The 13,232-nt window shown below is 41.0% G+C and overlaps 1 protein-coding gene across 1 annotated transcript in view; it reads left to right on the forward strand.

The window, feature by feature from the left end:
* The first annotated feature begins 462 nt into the window (after positions 1-462).
* The window catches only part of TXNRD1 (thioredoxin reductase 1), a 94,764-nt gene continuing 81,994 nt past the window's right edge, over positions 463-13,232 (forward strand). The window contains exons 1-2 of the mRNA XM_007096468.3: positions 463-607; positions 5,670-5,730. Coding sequence (XP_007096530.3) covers positions 5,691-5,730 — 40 coding nt within the window. The 5' untranslated portion in view covers positions 463-607; positions 5,670-5,690. The remainder of the gene's footprint in view (positions 608-5,669; positions 5,731-13,232) is intronic.

Raw genomic sequence — 13,232 nt, forward strand, 5'->3', positions numbered from 1 at the left:
TTTGAGTTGCCTAATCCTGTGCCTCTGAGCAGGGTTATGTGAGAAAGGGCCACAATCTCTGATCTTTGGCCTCCTTGCCTTTAAACCAGTGGGTAGGGTGGGGGTGGGGTAATAAGTGGCCCTCGGTGTCTAGAACCTGTTACTTACCCTCTTACCTCGGGGAGGTTCCAGACTCTTGCTGTCTTTTGTCAGGGTCCCCTGAGAACTAATCTCGAGTGTGGCAAACCAAATTGGAAATCTTGGGTGAGTTGCCAGAAGGCTCCAGTCAGGTGACAGGACTGGACGTGTAATCCATTTTAGAGTCCTTCCTCAGACTCCTTCTTTTGGTGGTTGGGGCTAAAATTGTAAGGCTTTGAGACTGAACCTAATATTAGGAAATGCATCATCATGTTTTCCTTTCTGATAATTACCATCTTTGCTTCCATTACTTCTAGCTAAGGTTCATCCCCCCAGTCCACCTTTGCCAGAACGCCCAGCCACTGGTGCGAGTGGCCCCTCAGGGTCCACCAGCGCGAGGGTCTTGGACCCCAGAGCCCGGCTTAGGGCCTGTATAGACAGCCACCCTGTCGTCATCCTCAGCAAGTCCACATGCGAGCGCTGTGCTGAGGTAAGGCTTCAACTTCTAGGAGGGGCCACAAACTGTTGCCTTCTAGAAATTTGACAGACTTTTGGGCTCAGCTGTAAACAATTGGATTTCACCTTAGGAAGTGGTTTGTGTAGATGTTTCTTCAGAGTCCCTGGAGAGTGAAGATTCGAGAACAAAAAGTTGCTTGAGTCATCTCTTTTCCTGAGCTTTTGCAAAATACTGGATGTCTTCAGGTACTCAAAGTCAGGGAGAGTTGGGGTGGGGGAGTTCCCAAACCAGGTGATTTGCTCCTCATTAGGCTTGTCTACAGAGAATATTTCCTAAGATGCTGTTACTTAAGGTACTTCCAAATTTTAAGTATCTCTTCATGCTCATTATGGGGGAAAATGACTTCCCAAAGAATAAACTGTGCTTCCTACTTGGTTCTTAACCTTAGGTTATCTGAGAGAAAAGGTCAGCAATCGCAGCCATAGGGAGCATTGGTTTAATCCGGCCTGATTTAAAACCACAGAATGATGTCGAGAATTGAAAGACCCGATCGGGTGCTTTATAGGAAGGTTGAGGACATTCAAAGGTCACTGAAGCTTAGCTTTAAATTATACTCTGGATAGTTCCAGGACTAGACACAGTGGATTCTTAAGTGAACATAGCTGGCCTTCTGTCCAGGTTCACTTGTAATTTATAAAGTTCAATTTTTCTCTCAGCTTGTCTATCTCTTGACTTATTACTTATTACTTATTACTCATTACTCTGTGTGTGTGTGTGTGTGTGTGTGTGTGTGTGTGTGCTCTTGTTCTAAATAAGGAAGAAGGGAAGGTGGGCAAGCAGTGGAAACACTGAAAGTAGGCAGAACCTTTCTTCTCGGTTTCTTACCGATACATAGTCTGCTTCATTGTCACCTGAAGCTTCATCCCTATTAATGCCATCGTGGAGCGTTTTGTGTAGGACATCATATTGGGAACAGGGTTGCAAAGACATAGGAGGCACAAGTTCCCTCCCGAGGGGGTTTAGTCAAACTGAGAAGGCAGATCCTAGGCTTAAAGAGGAAAATGATCTAAGGTATCCCAGGATCTAAGGTAATTCTAAATGATTAGCATAGGCGGTAAACAGAGAATTTGGTAGAGGGCTGGGTATTAGAAATCTGCCGCATAATTCTCGGCCTCTGGGAGCTTCCTCATCTAGCACTGGTGGTCTTTTTAGGCTCATCTTCGTTGTTTGTGTAATCTGTGAAATGAAGGGCTTGGATTAACTGACAATTGAGATTCCTTTTAGTTCTGAACTTATGTGGTTGTATAATCTTTTCTGTTTCCAAATAATGATGAAGAGCCTGAACTCTAAAGTCAGAATTTGGATCTTGGCTCTGTGACTTACTAGCCATGTGACCTTGGCTTTTTTTTCCCCCTACCTGTTGTGCCTCAGATTCCTCATCTGTAAAATGTGGGTAATAGTAGTACCTATCTCGTAAGTTTGTCATGAGGATCAAATTGGCTAATATTTATAGAAGCCATAGAACATGCCTGGCACATAATAAATGCCCAAATAATGGTTTTTATTTTTATTTTTATTTTACAAAAAACAGCCAACCTTAATGTTTATTTAGTTTTTAGAGAGAAAGAGAGACAGAGTGTGAGCAGGGGAGGGGCAGAGAGAGAGGGAGACACAGAATCCCAGGCACGCTCCAGGCTCTGAGCCGTTGGTGCGGAGCCTGACACGGGGCTCGAACTCATAAACCGCGAGATCATGACCTGAGCTGAAGTTGGATGCTTAACTGACTGAGCCACCCAGGTGTCCCTATATAATGTTTTTAAGAACTATTTTCCCTCCTGTTTTTCTATCAAGACTTCAAATCTTGGATGGTGATCTTCCTTCACCAATATTGAGGCTCAGTTAAGTGGAAATCAACAAATATCTAACTTTGTTCCAAGTACAGTTACTCCTATTATAAAGTAGTTGTTTTTTCTAAACTAACCTCTCCCTCCAAAACTCTATGCACATGGTGGTGTAGTTGAAGGAACACTGTAGTTGAAAGATATCAGTTCTCATTCTGTAAATCAGTTTCCTCAACAATAAGGTTGACAAGGCCACCTTATCTACTATACTTGTTAAATACACAGCTTTATTCTGAGGACCAAATAATTTCAAATCTATGTGAAAGCACTTGAAAGCCTATAGCATACACTTAGTATTAGTAGTCACCATTGAATGCCGACAGTATTTTGTCATTGAATGCCAGGCAGGATTTTGTCACTCTACTTATATTTTAAAACACTAGTAAGGAATTGGAAAATTGCAGTCTTGACTCTGCTCTAGTTCTGCATTGAGGATACAGGATTGCTAGTAATGATGGGCAGTTTCTTTCCGTGTTCCCTGACATCTCAGAGCTCTTTGATCTATAATTACACTTATTTCTACTATCTCTTCTCTGAATTCTACTAACTTCTTCATCTCCTAGCTCTCCTCCTTGACTCTGAAAAGGCAAAGTCTTCTCTTTTTTTCAGTTTTACTCAATTAAATGTACTCTGGGAATGATGGACATTTCCCAAATAAAAGTTGGGAAATAAATAAAATAAAATTTGGGAATAAATCTCACAAATAAAATTTGTGGCAGATATTTGCATATTTATTTATTTATTTGGGAAATAAACAAAATTTGGGAATAAATTTCCCAAATAAAATTTGTGGCAGATATTTGCATATTTATTGTATTAAAATATATAGTAATTCTTACAACTTTATTTAATGCCATTATCTGAATCATTCCTGGATATGCCAGATCTTTTGGACAAATAATCCTCTGGTTTTACCTTAACCAGTACTAGTTCCTTAGTTTTTCTGAATGCATCATAGATAAGCTATTTTCAGATTTGTGCCAATTAATATGGAAATTAATTTTCAATGTCTTTGGTTGTGAAGGATGGTTAGGTGTCTCTTCTAGTAAAAATAGTGATTTTCTTCTGTGAGGATACAACTTATGTACTGACTGTTGGCATGCCTTTTTAATTTTTGTTTTATTTTAATTTTTTATTATATTATTTTAAAAAATTACCTTGACACAGAATTTGCCCAGGTTATTTTCTTTCAGTTTTGATTTTATCATCTAGCAGTTGTGATGTGAGTAAATCAGAATGGGAGAAACTGCATTTTTAAATCGGTACTTGACCTGATGAATTTATATTTCTCTCCGGGATGAGTAACGCAATTTGCATTAATTCAAGTTGGGAAATGCCCACAGAGAAATGAAATTCTACATTAGTTAGTTTCCTGCTTGTTGCATAACATATCACTGTGTGTGCTTTGCATACATCCTACTGCGAAGACTGGGCTTTATAGTGCAGAGATAACTCTCTCCTTTTTCAGAAAATGTGGTATCTGTTTCTTATGCATATTTCAGTGGCAAATTAAAAGTATGAAGTCGGAATTAGCAAATGAGGTCTCATTACAGCTCATCCATTGCTTGACACCCAGATCCACTGCCGTTTCTCCAGAGTGTGTCTGTTTTACAGGCAAAGTTGACCATCCCCTACTTTTATCAAATAGAATATCCTGGAAACCGGTGCTAATGGTATTCAATACAGACCTTTAATCTTACGCTGTGAATCAATGCTAAAGTTTGGTCAGAGTTAAAGTAACCGACCTAATGGTTTCTTGAAGTAGGGTCATGTGTACCCCAGAACCGAGAGCATATATTGTCTACATTTCACGTACTGTCAAATTTTGATACTTTTAGGAGCCGCTTTTAGGACTACTCTGTAAATATGGAAAACTTGTTTCTTGTAACAAACTGCAAATGGTTTATTTCTAAAATTAAGTCGCTAAGGAAGTCTGAAGAATCCATGATTTTGTGTGTGTGTGAACTTTTTATTTTTAGTCTTAGAAAATGAGCACTGGAATATGAATTGACTTTTGTCCAGATGGTCTCCCAGCTGTAGCTTTCCTTGCTCTTTCCTTAAAGTTCTTCTTTTCTCACCCCATCACTCTTCTAAAGGATTCTTCTGTTTGTAACTGTACATTCAGCTCCCAGGGGGAGCTCAATCCATACTGGGGCACAGAGGCTGTCCAGAGGAGTTTAGGAGGAAGGCCACTGAGGCTGTGTGAATGAACTCGTTTTCTCATTTTTATCAAAATGTTGTATTGGGTCCTACAAAAATGATAGAAATATTTCAGCCTACTGTTTTTGTAGTTAAATCAGAATGAGACAAGAGTACCTTCTCTCTAGTGGTCATTTCTATAAACTCCAGGCCATAGTACTGGCCTTTGCCATTTGATTGTAGAAGCTGGAGGAAATGTAGTTCTTTCCTAAAGCATTAATGATAGGCTATTGTGTCTTAAATATAAATGTCATTTTAAAGTCTCTTTCCTCAGTAATTTAAATGTCATTTAGTGGAGCAGATTTGGCAAAACTAACTCTTACCCTTCCAGTAAAATTTTTTTACCATTACAATTTGTGTAATCTTGAGCATGTGACTTTTGTAATTGATTTGTTGGTTGAGGTTTACTTGGCCAAAAAATAAATAATACTTTGACTATTGTAGGATGTGTTTTTTTTCTTCAGGGTTGCATGTATGTTTTGGAAATATGTTTTTTTTAATGTTTATTTATTTTGAGAGAGAGGGATAAAGAGTTCGTGAGCATGCACAAGCCGGGTGATGGGCAGAGAGGAGAGAGAGAATCCCAAGCAGGGGTTTAATCCCATGGAAATGTGAGGTCATGACCTGAGCTGAAATCAAGAGTCCATGCTTAACCCACTGAGCCCCTCAGACGCCCCTGTTTTGGAAATATTTAGTATTCCAGTGTATTTTTAAACATGGTTAGTATTAAACCCATTTTATAATGGGGTAGACGGAGTCACTCCACATGTAAAATGTATTTTATGAAGCCATACAGGTGAGTCATTGAGCGTAGAGTAGAGTCAACAGACTTCAAATACCCATTAAGTATCGTTACTGTCAACAGGGAGAATCTTGTGGGTTGCATAAAAATGGGCTGGTAAATTTGCAAAGGAGAGGGCTGATTAAGAGGAAAGTAAAAAGCTGGATAAAAGCCTTTTTTTTCTTTTGCCTTATTCTCCCTCTTGTTTTTCCAGGTAAAGAAGTTATTTAAGTCCATGTGTGTTCCTTATTTTTTGCTCGAACTTGATCAAGCAGGTAAGATTCTGCTTAACATGTAAATTATATCTGCTGTCTGTATATTTTATTTAATCTGTTTTGTCTGGCTTTTATTTTTCTCCTTTGAGGTTTGTATTGTTTAGTGAGCTCTCACCTGTTGATTCCTCTTTTTGACCATTTAGCCAAACCACTCCCTGGGACTACTCGTATTTGCCTGTAGTCTACCTAGGTTGTAACCTTGGTATGAGTTTCCTGTTGTTGAAATCATTCTTCCTATTAACCTTGAGTTTAGTTACAGGTACAGTATGTACTGGTTTCATGGTAACTTTATTATTTTTACAAATTTGCCACCTTTCAAATACCAAATAGTATTTGAAAATAAAAGAGACTTCGCTAGAGAGAGAGACATGGTAATTGAGATAGAAAGCTCATTTCTGGGTCGGGAGGAAGGAGGTAGTTGTGGGGCAGGAAACTATTCTTTGATCCTTCTAAAGACAGATTCCCCGACACAGAGAGCGTCCCACCCACTGAGTGCCTGTGCTTCATGGGGACTATTCTGGGCTTGTATTCAAATTCATTAATCCTCACAAGAACTCTACAAGGAACATATCCACATTTTACAGATGAGGAAATTGAGTTCCAGGGAAGTCAAACAACTTCCCTAAAGTCATATAAGTAGTGGAGCTATGATTTGGACACAGCCTTGTTTAGTTTCAAAGTCTGTGTTCTTCCCATAATACCGTGTTGTCTGTCTCCCCTCATATGATAGCATTTCTGTTCCAGAAGAACAAGGAAAGTTCTTGCCCCTAATACTCCATAGTCTATAGAAGGAAACCCCAATAATTAAAATTTCATCTGGGTCAAAAAGTAGCCTTTTAAAAATGTAAGTTTTCCTGGGAGAGTTAAGTCAACTTGCAACTTGGTGTGAATCAGGAAACCTACAACAAACTAACTAAACTAACAAGATAAAACAAATGAACATGTCTGTTAAGGATGGGGAAAGTACGGGAGGTAACAGTGGAGGAGGATGGGTATGACAGAGGTACCAGGTGCCCCAAAGGGGGCATGAGTCGGACGGCACAGAGTATGACAAAGGTGCCACGGGTGGATGGCAAGTTAGTAAAGGCATTTTAATTCTGGCAACACTAATCAGACAGGAAGCTCTTTCCCCTTACCGAGGAAGTGTCCGTGGATCTACGGATCACAGCTGGGCGCTCCCACTCACCCCTTGGTAAAGTCCCACCTTAAGAAAACCTGAAGTATATGAGTCGGGACAGGTTTGGCCTGAACCAGCTTCTGTAGTCGAAGGACGGGAGCCTGAACCAGCTTCTGTAGTCGAAGGACGGGAGCCTCGTGCTGGGTGAGGGAATTGGTGATCTCTGGGTTTTCGCTTACCGCTTCATCACACATAAGAAGCTGTCTTGCTTTTCGTGCTGACTTACTGGCTGCGCAGCTTGCGGGAACAGATCAGGATTTATGGAGCCAGGCAGCGTTTCTCAAAATGTCTGCACACCCCTGGGGATGCCTGTGATCTTTTGGAGGTCCTCAAGGTCAAAACTGTTTTCTAATAATGTTTAAGATGTTATTTACTGTTCTACCGTTTTGACAGTTTCGTTGACGGTGCAAAAGCAGTTGTGGGTAAAACTGCTGAAGTTTAGCATGAACCAAACTTCGCAAGTACCACCAGATGGTACTAGTTTCCATTATAGTCTTTGCCACCATACTCATAATAAAAGAAAATGGCCATTTTACCTAAGATTGTTCTCGATGAGGTAGGGAAAATCATTGCCTTTGTTGAATCTCAACCGTTTGAGCAGACATCTTTTCATATTCTGTGTGACGAGGAAAGTACGCATAAAGTGATTTTGCTGCCATGAAGCATGATGGTTGTCTCCAGGAGAAGCACTTGTGCAACTCGTAGTTTGCACTGCAAACTGAACTGGCTGCTTTTCTCAGGGAACACCAGGTGTACCTTAAAGACTGACTGACAGGGGCGCCTGGGTGGCGCAGTCGGTTAAGCGTCCGACTTCAGCCAGGTCACGATCTTGCGGTCCGTGAGTTCGAGCCCCGCGTCAGGCTCTGGGCTGATGGCTCGGAGCCTGGAGCCTGTTTCCGATTCTGTGTCTCCCTCTCTCTCTCTGCCCCTCCCCCGTTCATGCTCTGTCTCTCTCTGTCCCCCCCAAAAAAAAAAAAAAAAAAACCAAAAAAAAAAATGTTGAAAGACTGACTGACAATCAAATTATTCAAATTATTTGGATTATTCATACCAGGGCATTTAGGAAACATCTCTCCCCAAATGAACAAGGCAAGGCAGTCACTTCAGGGAGAACTACTGATCGTATTTGTTGCCCATGATACAATTTGGGCTTTCAGATGAAAATCAGAATCTTAGAAGTTGTACCTGGCGTGTGAGCTCAATAGCTTTTCGGGACTTAAAGATTTTTCTGATGAAGTTCGATGTAACAATCATGAATCTAATTATTTTGATATTGTGTATTGAAATATGTCAGCATTTAGAAAATCTGTATACATTAGTGAATGACTGTTTTCTGAATGATCAATGTTTGATCTTACAAAGTTGTTCATGGGTAAAAGAGCCATTCAGAGTTCAAGATACTCCAATGGTTTTTAATGTGACAGAGTATGAAACCTCATGCATCTGCTTTCGGATTCCACGTTGCAACTTACCTTTAATCAACTATTACTTGTTGAGTTTTGGTGTAGTATCAAGGAATATCTGCAATTATCTGAAAAATCTATTAAATATTTCTCCTTTTTTCCAACTCGTTGTCTTTGCGAGAGTGGTTTTTTTTCCGTATGCTTCTACTGAAACAATATATTGCAATATATTGAATGCAGAAGCAGATAGGAGACTATAGCTGTCTTCAATTAAACCAGATAGACAAAAGTTTGCAAAAATGTAAAATAATGCCAACCTTCTCAATATTTTTTTGTTTTGGAAAATATAGTTATTTTAAAAGTATGTTATTTAAGTTAACATGTAATGGGTTTATGAATATTTTAAGAGAATAAATAAATACTTTTAAAATATGTCAGTTTTCATTTCTAATGTGGTAAGTATTGATAGCTATAACCCATATAAACAGAAATTCTTTGGAGTCCTCAATAATTATTTAAGAGTATAAAGGGCAGGGCGCCCAGCCGGCTTAGTCTGTAGAGCATGGGACTCTTGGTCTTGCAGTTATGAGTGTGAGCCCCGCGTTGGGTGTGGAGCCTACTTTAAAAAAAAAGAAAAAAGAACTTATATTAAAAAAAAGAGTATAAAGGCATACTGACACCAAAAGTTTGACATCTTGAGTACTAAGGCAAGTAGGACGTATGAGTGTTAATCTAAGAACTTTGGATTCTATGTGATTTACTTGTCCTTGGCATAGGAAGAACACTGCTCAGCACGTGCTGGGCCTCAGACCCAGCCACACAGGAGAGATACGTGGTCAGGTCCGTGTCTTTAAGAAGCTGGGGATTGCAAAGCTGGACTGGGCTCGTGTGGTCTCTAAGTGCTGGTTTTGTGAAGGAATCGCTTCCATGAGGAACCCTCCACAGGCATTATTTTCTCACCCGTGTTGGCTACCTAATCACAGTGCCTGGAGCACAGCAGGTTCTCAAAGAGCCAGGGGGTCATTGGTGGGCAGGGGTATTCAGTATAGAATCAGGCGGGTGCTTTTCTTCATCCAGCGTGTTTATTGAGGACTTGCTGTGTACTCAGCGCTGGAAGAGGAGTAGGGAACTGTGTTCTTGCAAAGTTAGACTTGCTTTGTGCGCCCCCCCCCCCCCCCCCCCCAGCAAGCCTCCTCCGCTGCTTGTAGAGTTGATGTCTGTGGCAGCCGGCGCAGGGTGCCGCCTAACCGGGCTGGCACTGGAGTGGCTCTGCGGAGTTCCTGATGGCAGTGGTATCATCTGTCAAGGAAAATCGGGAAGGAAAGCTGTGCTGCCAGGAGCCTGCCCTGCCACCCTGACAGTTCCTTCTTCCCTCTTCTGGGGTGGCTTTCGGACCAGTCTATACAAATTAAGGTTATTATTTGAGAACAGCTGTCCGGATCCACTCAGATCTCCCAAGATGGGTGTTGGAGAGAGAAGAGCTCAGCACCCCGGAGGCACGTGTTAGTATTTGTGTGTGGGCAGTGGTAATGGTCATAGATGCCATCCTCCCTGTGCCAGAGGCTTATGCGTGTCCTCCTACTTAATCTTCCAAATGCCGTCCGTGAGGTCCGTAGTGATATCACCTTCTTATGATGAGGAAACGAGGCTTGGAAAAGTACTCACATAGAGGAGAGTTGGCTTGCTGGTGAACCCACTGGTAATTCCTGGTGCCTCCCTTCGGTTTCCTCTGACTGCCTCCTCAGAGCCCTTTATGACTCACCCTCCCTCCTTATGTATGATGTTCGTGGTATTGATACTATGATCCGTGTTCCTGGATGTGACGGTGGCTGGTTTAACCGGAGGTTGTGCAAGCTGCCCCCGTGACGGTTGCGCCTCAGCTGCCCCTGTGGACGAGCTGCCACTCACAGGGCTTGGTGCTCTATGAAGCCTTGTATCGTGGCTTGGGTATCTGCCCGGGGGCTTTGATCCGAGGAACAGACATCGGTGTCATCATCTTCACGTGGTCTGGTAGCTGCTGCCATATTCTTCACCCGTCGGCGTGGGAAACAGATAGAAGGTTTGAGAGGACTTGTGTGACAGTCTGCCAGAAGTGAGTATCGGGATGCCATATGTCACTCACTGGCTCAGAGGTTCCGATGTGTATCATCCTTGCCCCCGGCTGCCTATAGAGGGCACGGCTTTAATGCCTTTGCCGAGAGGGAAAGGAACAAACATTCGAGTTATATTGATGAACTTTTTAAAATTTTTTATCTTTTTATTTTTTTTATTTTTCTTGATGAACTATTTTTTCAATGCCCGTGTTTCACATCTCTCTTACTTAATCCTCACAGTGACCTTGTGAGGTTGCTGGATTTAACTCTGCTTTATGAGTGAGGAAGCAGATACTCAGCATTTTAGTAACTTGCTCAGTGTTGCTGCGTCAAGCCCAGGCCTGTCTGATTCCCCAGCTGCCTCTCCAAGGGTTGCTGTTTTTAAACAAATAAAAACCCCTTCAGAGGTACCATAAGGAACATGGTACCCTAGACTAGCTCAGACCATAGGGAACCCCTTCAGGGGTACCCTAGGCTAGCTCAGACCTTACCACTTTGGTATTGATGTTTATTCATTCAACAGATGTGTTTGGGCACCTATGTATGTACTAAGCACCGATGGAGAAAAAAGATGAGGAAGGCACAGTCTCATTTTTTAAGGTCATTCTATTTGTTCCCATCTGCCTCCCCTCTAATTTCAGTGTGATCCAGTGTCTGGAAAGGCTGCAGGATCACAGAGTGCTTGTGACAGCATGTTGGACAGGTGTTTTCCTGGTGGGAAAAAAGGGGCGAGTGAGGAATTCATAGCTGTAGACAAAACAAATGAGAAAACATCATGGCTTGTTTATTTAGACTGAATCTAGTAAGGAGTGCCTGGTAGAGAGAATGATGAGAGATAAAAGTGGAAAAGTAAAGAGGCTTTGTGCTGTAGGGAGTGGGGATCCATAGAAGGTTGTTCTGTTTATTTTATGGATGCGGCTTAAAATGTTCTTTAGGCATTTTGATTTTGCCTGTAAAAATGTTCATTTTAGAGAATTTGCAGAACGCAGTAAAATGAAACACAAAGGGCACATGTAGTTATATCCAGAGAGAACCACTGTTATTGTATATGTTTTATGTATCCTATGTTCTGTTTTATTATTTAAAAATATTTTTGCATGTTATTAAAAGTTATTAATGATTTTCTCAGTTGATATAAAATATTCCATACAATACTTTTATTTAGCCATTCCACTATGGTTGGATAAATAATCTGTTGCCAGTCTTATTTGCTCTTATGGAATAATAGGTTAGAAATATTTTTCTCTGTACCTAAATTTTTTGTTGTATTTAGAATTCTTTTCATAAGACAGATTACCAGAATGGATATCTGAATCAGAGTATTAACATTTCTAAATTTCTAGAGCCTTTTAAATGATGTGTGCTAATTGATAATTGCACGAATTCAATCAGTTTTCCCCATAGTTAGTGGGTGTTAAGAAATGATAAGAACTTTTTTTTTAATATTCTTTTTTTAAAAAGTTATTTATTTATTTTGAGACGGAGAGAAAGAGAGAATGCTGGAGAGGCAGAGAGAGAGGAAGAGAGAGAGAATTACAAGCAGGCTCCACACCATCAGCATGGAGCCCCATGCAAGAGCTCGAACTCCTAGACCTGGGAGGAAATCGAGAGTTGGATGCTTAGCTGACTGAGCCACCCCAGTGCCACATGATAAGAGCTTTTTCAAACTTATTGTTTGCCAATTTGAGAGGTAAAAAAAAAATGTGGCTTTATTATAATTTGTATTTCTTTGATATTAATGAGGCAGTTTTTAAAAGATCTGAATTGTATTTCCTTTATTGTACTCAGTTATCTGAATTGTCTGTTCATGTTCCTTATGGAATAATAATAATAATAGCAAGAAACCCTTTTATGGTAATATCGATGAGCCACTGCCCTAAGCACTTCAAATGTTAACTATTTTAATCACAGAGTTCTGTGAAGCAGATATTGCTATCTCCATTTCACAGATGAGGAAACGAAGGCACAAAGAGACCAGGTAACTTGCTCATGGTCATACAAGCAGTAAGTGATACAGCTGGAACTTGAAATCCAGGGAATCCAGCTCCAAAGGCTAGGCTCTTAATGCTGAACCGTGCTTTGATCTAAACTGTGCTTATGATCTTGTAGGTCACGGTGTTCCTCACTAACTTCTGTACATACACCCCCCGCCTCCGACCAGACTGCTTTTTACACCTGTTTTAGTGCTATTTGTGGAAATAACCACTGTGCTGATTGAACCAATTGTGTATGCTTTGCCCTTATGTGATGGATCAAGAGGATGGAGACCAGTGGTTATGTAGCATTCACATAAGAATCTGTACACATACACCTCTATTCAAGTAAATTGCTGTTTTGGAATGAATGCAAGGTAGGTAGGGGAAGCTGAGTATCTATTCAAGAAAACAACTCACACATGTTATGAAAGGATTTCTCTTAAATTTTTTTTTTTTTACATTTATTCATTTTTGAGAGACAGAGAGAGACAGAGCACAAGTGGGGAGACACAGAGAGAGGGAGACACAGAATCTGAAACAGGCTCCAGGCCCTGAGCTGTCAGCACAGAGCCCGGCGTGGGGCTCGAACTCACAAAACCGTAAGATCATGACCTGAGCCGAAGTAGGACGCTTAACCGACTGAGCCACCCAGGCGCCCGTGAAAGGACTCCTCTTAAATAAAGAAGTAGAAAATATATTTTTGTGTCACACAGACCTGGGTTCAAATCTGCACCAGGTAGGATGGGATAGTGTTGTTACTCTGTTTGCATTGTAAGGATTAAATAGGATAATGTTGGGATGCCCAGGTGGCTCAGTCAGTTAAGTGTCCGACTGTGGCTCAGGTCATGATTTC

The sequence above is a fragment of the Panthera tigris genome, chromosome B4 (assembly GCF_018350195.1).
Source record: "Panthera tigris isolate Pti1 chromosome B4, P.tigris_Pti1_mat1.1, whole genome shotgun sequence".
NCBI lineage: Eukaryota > Metazoa > Chordata > Mammalia > Carnivora > Felidae > Panthera > Panthera tigris.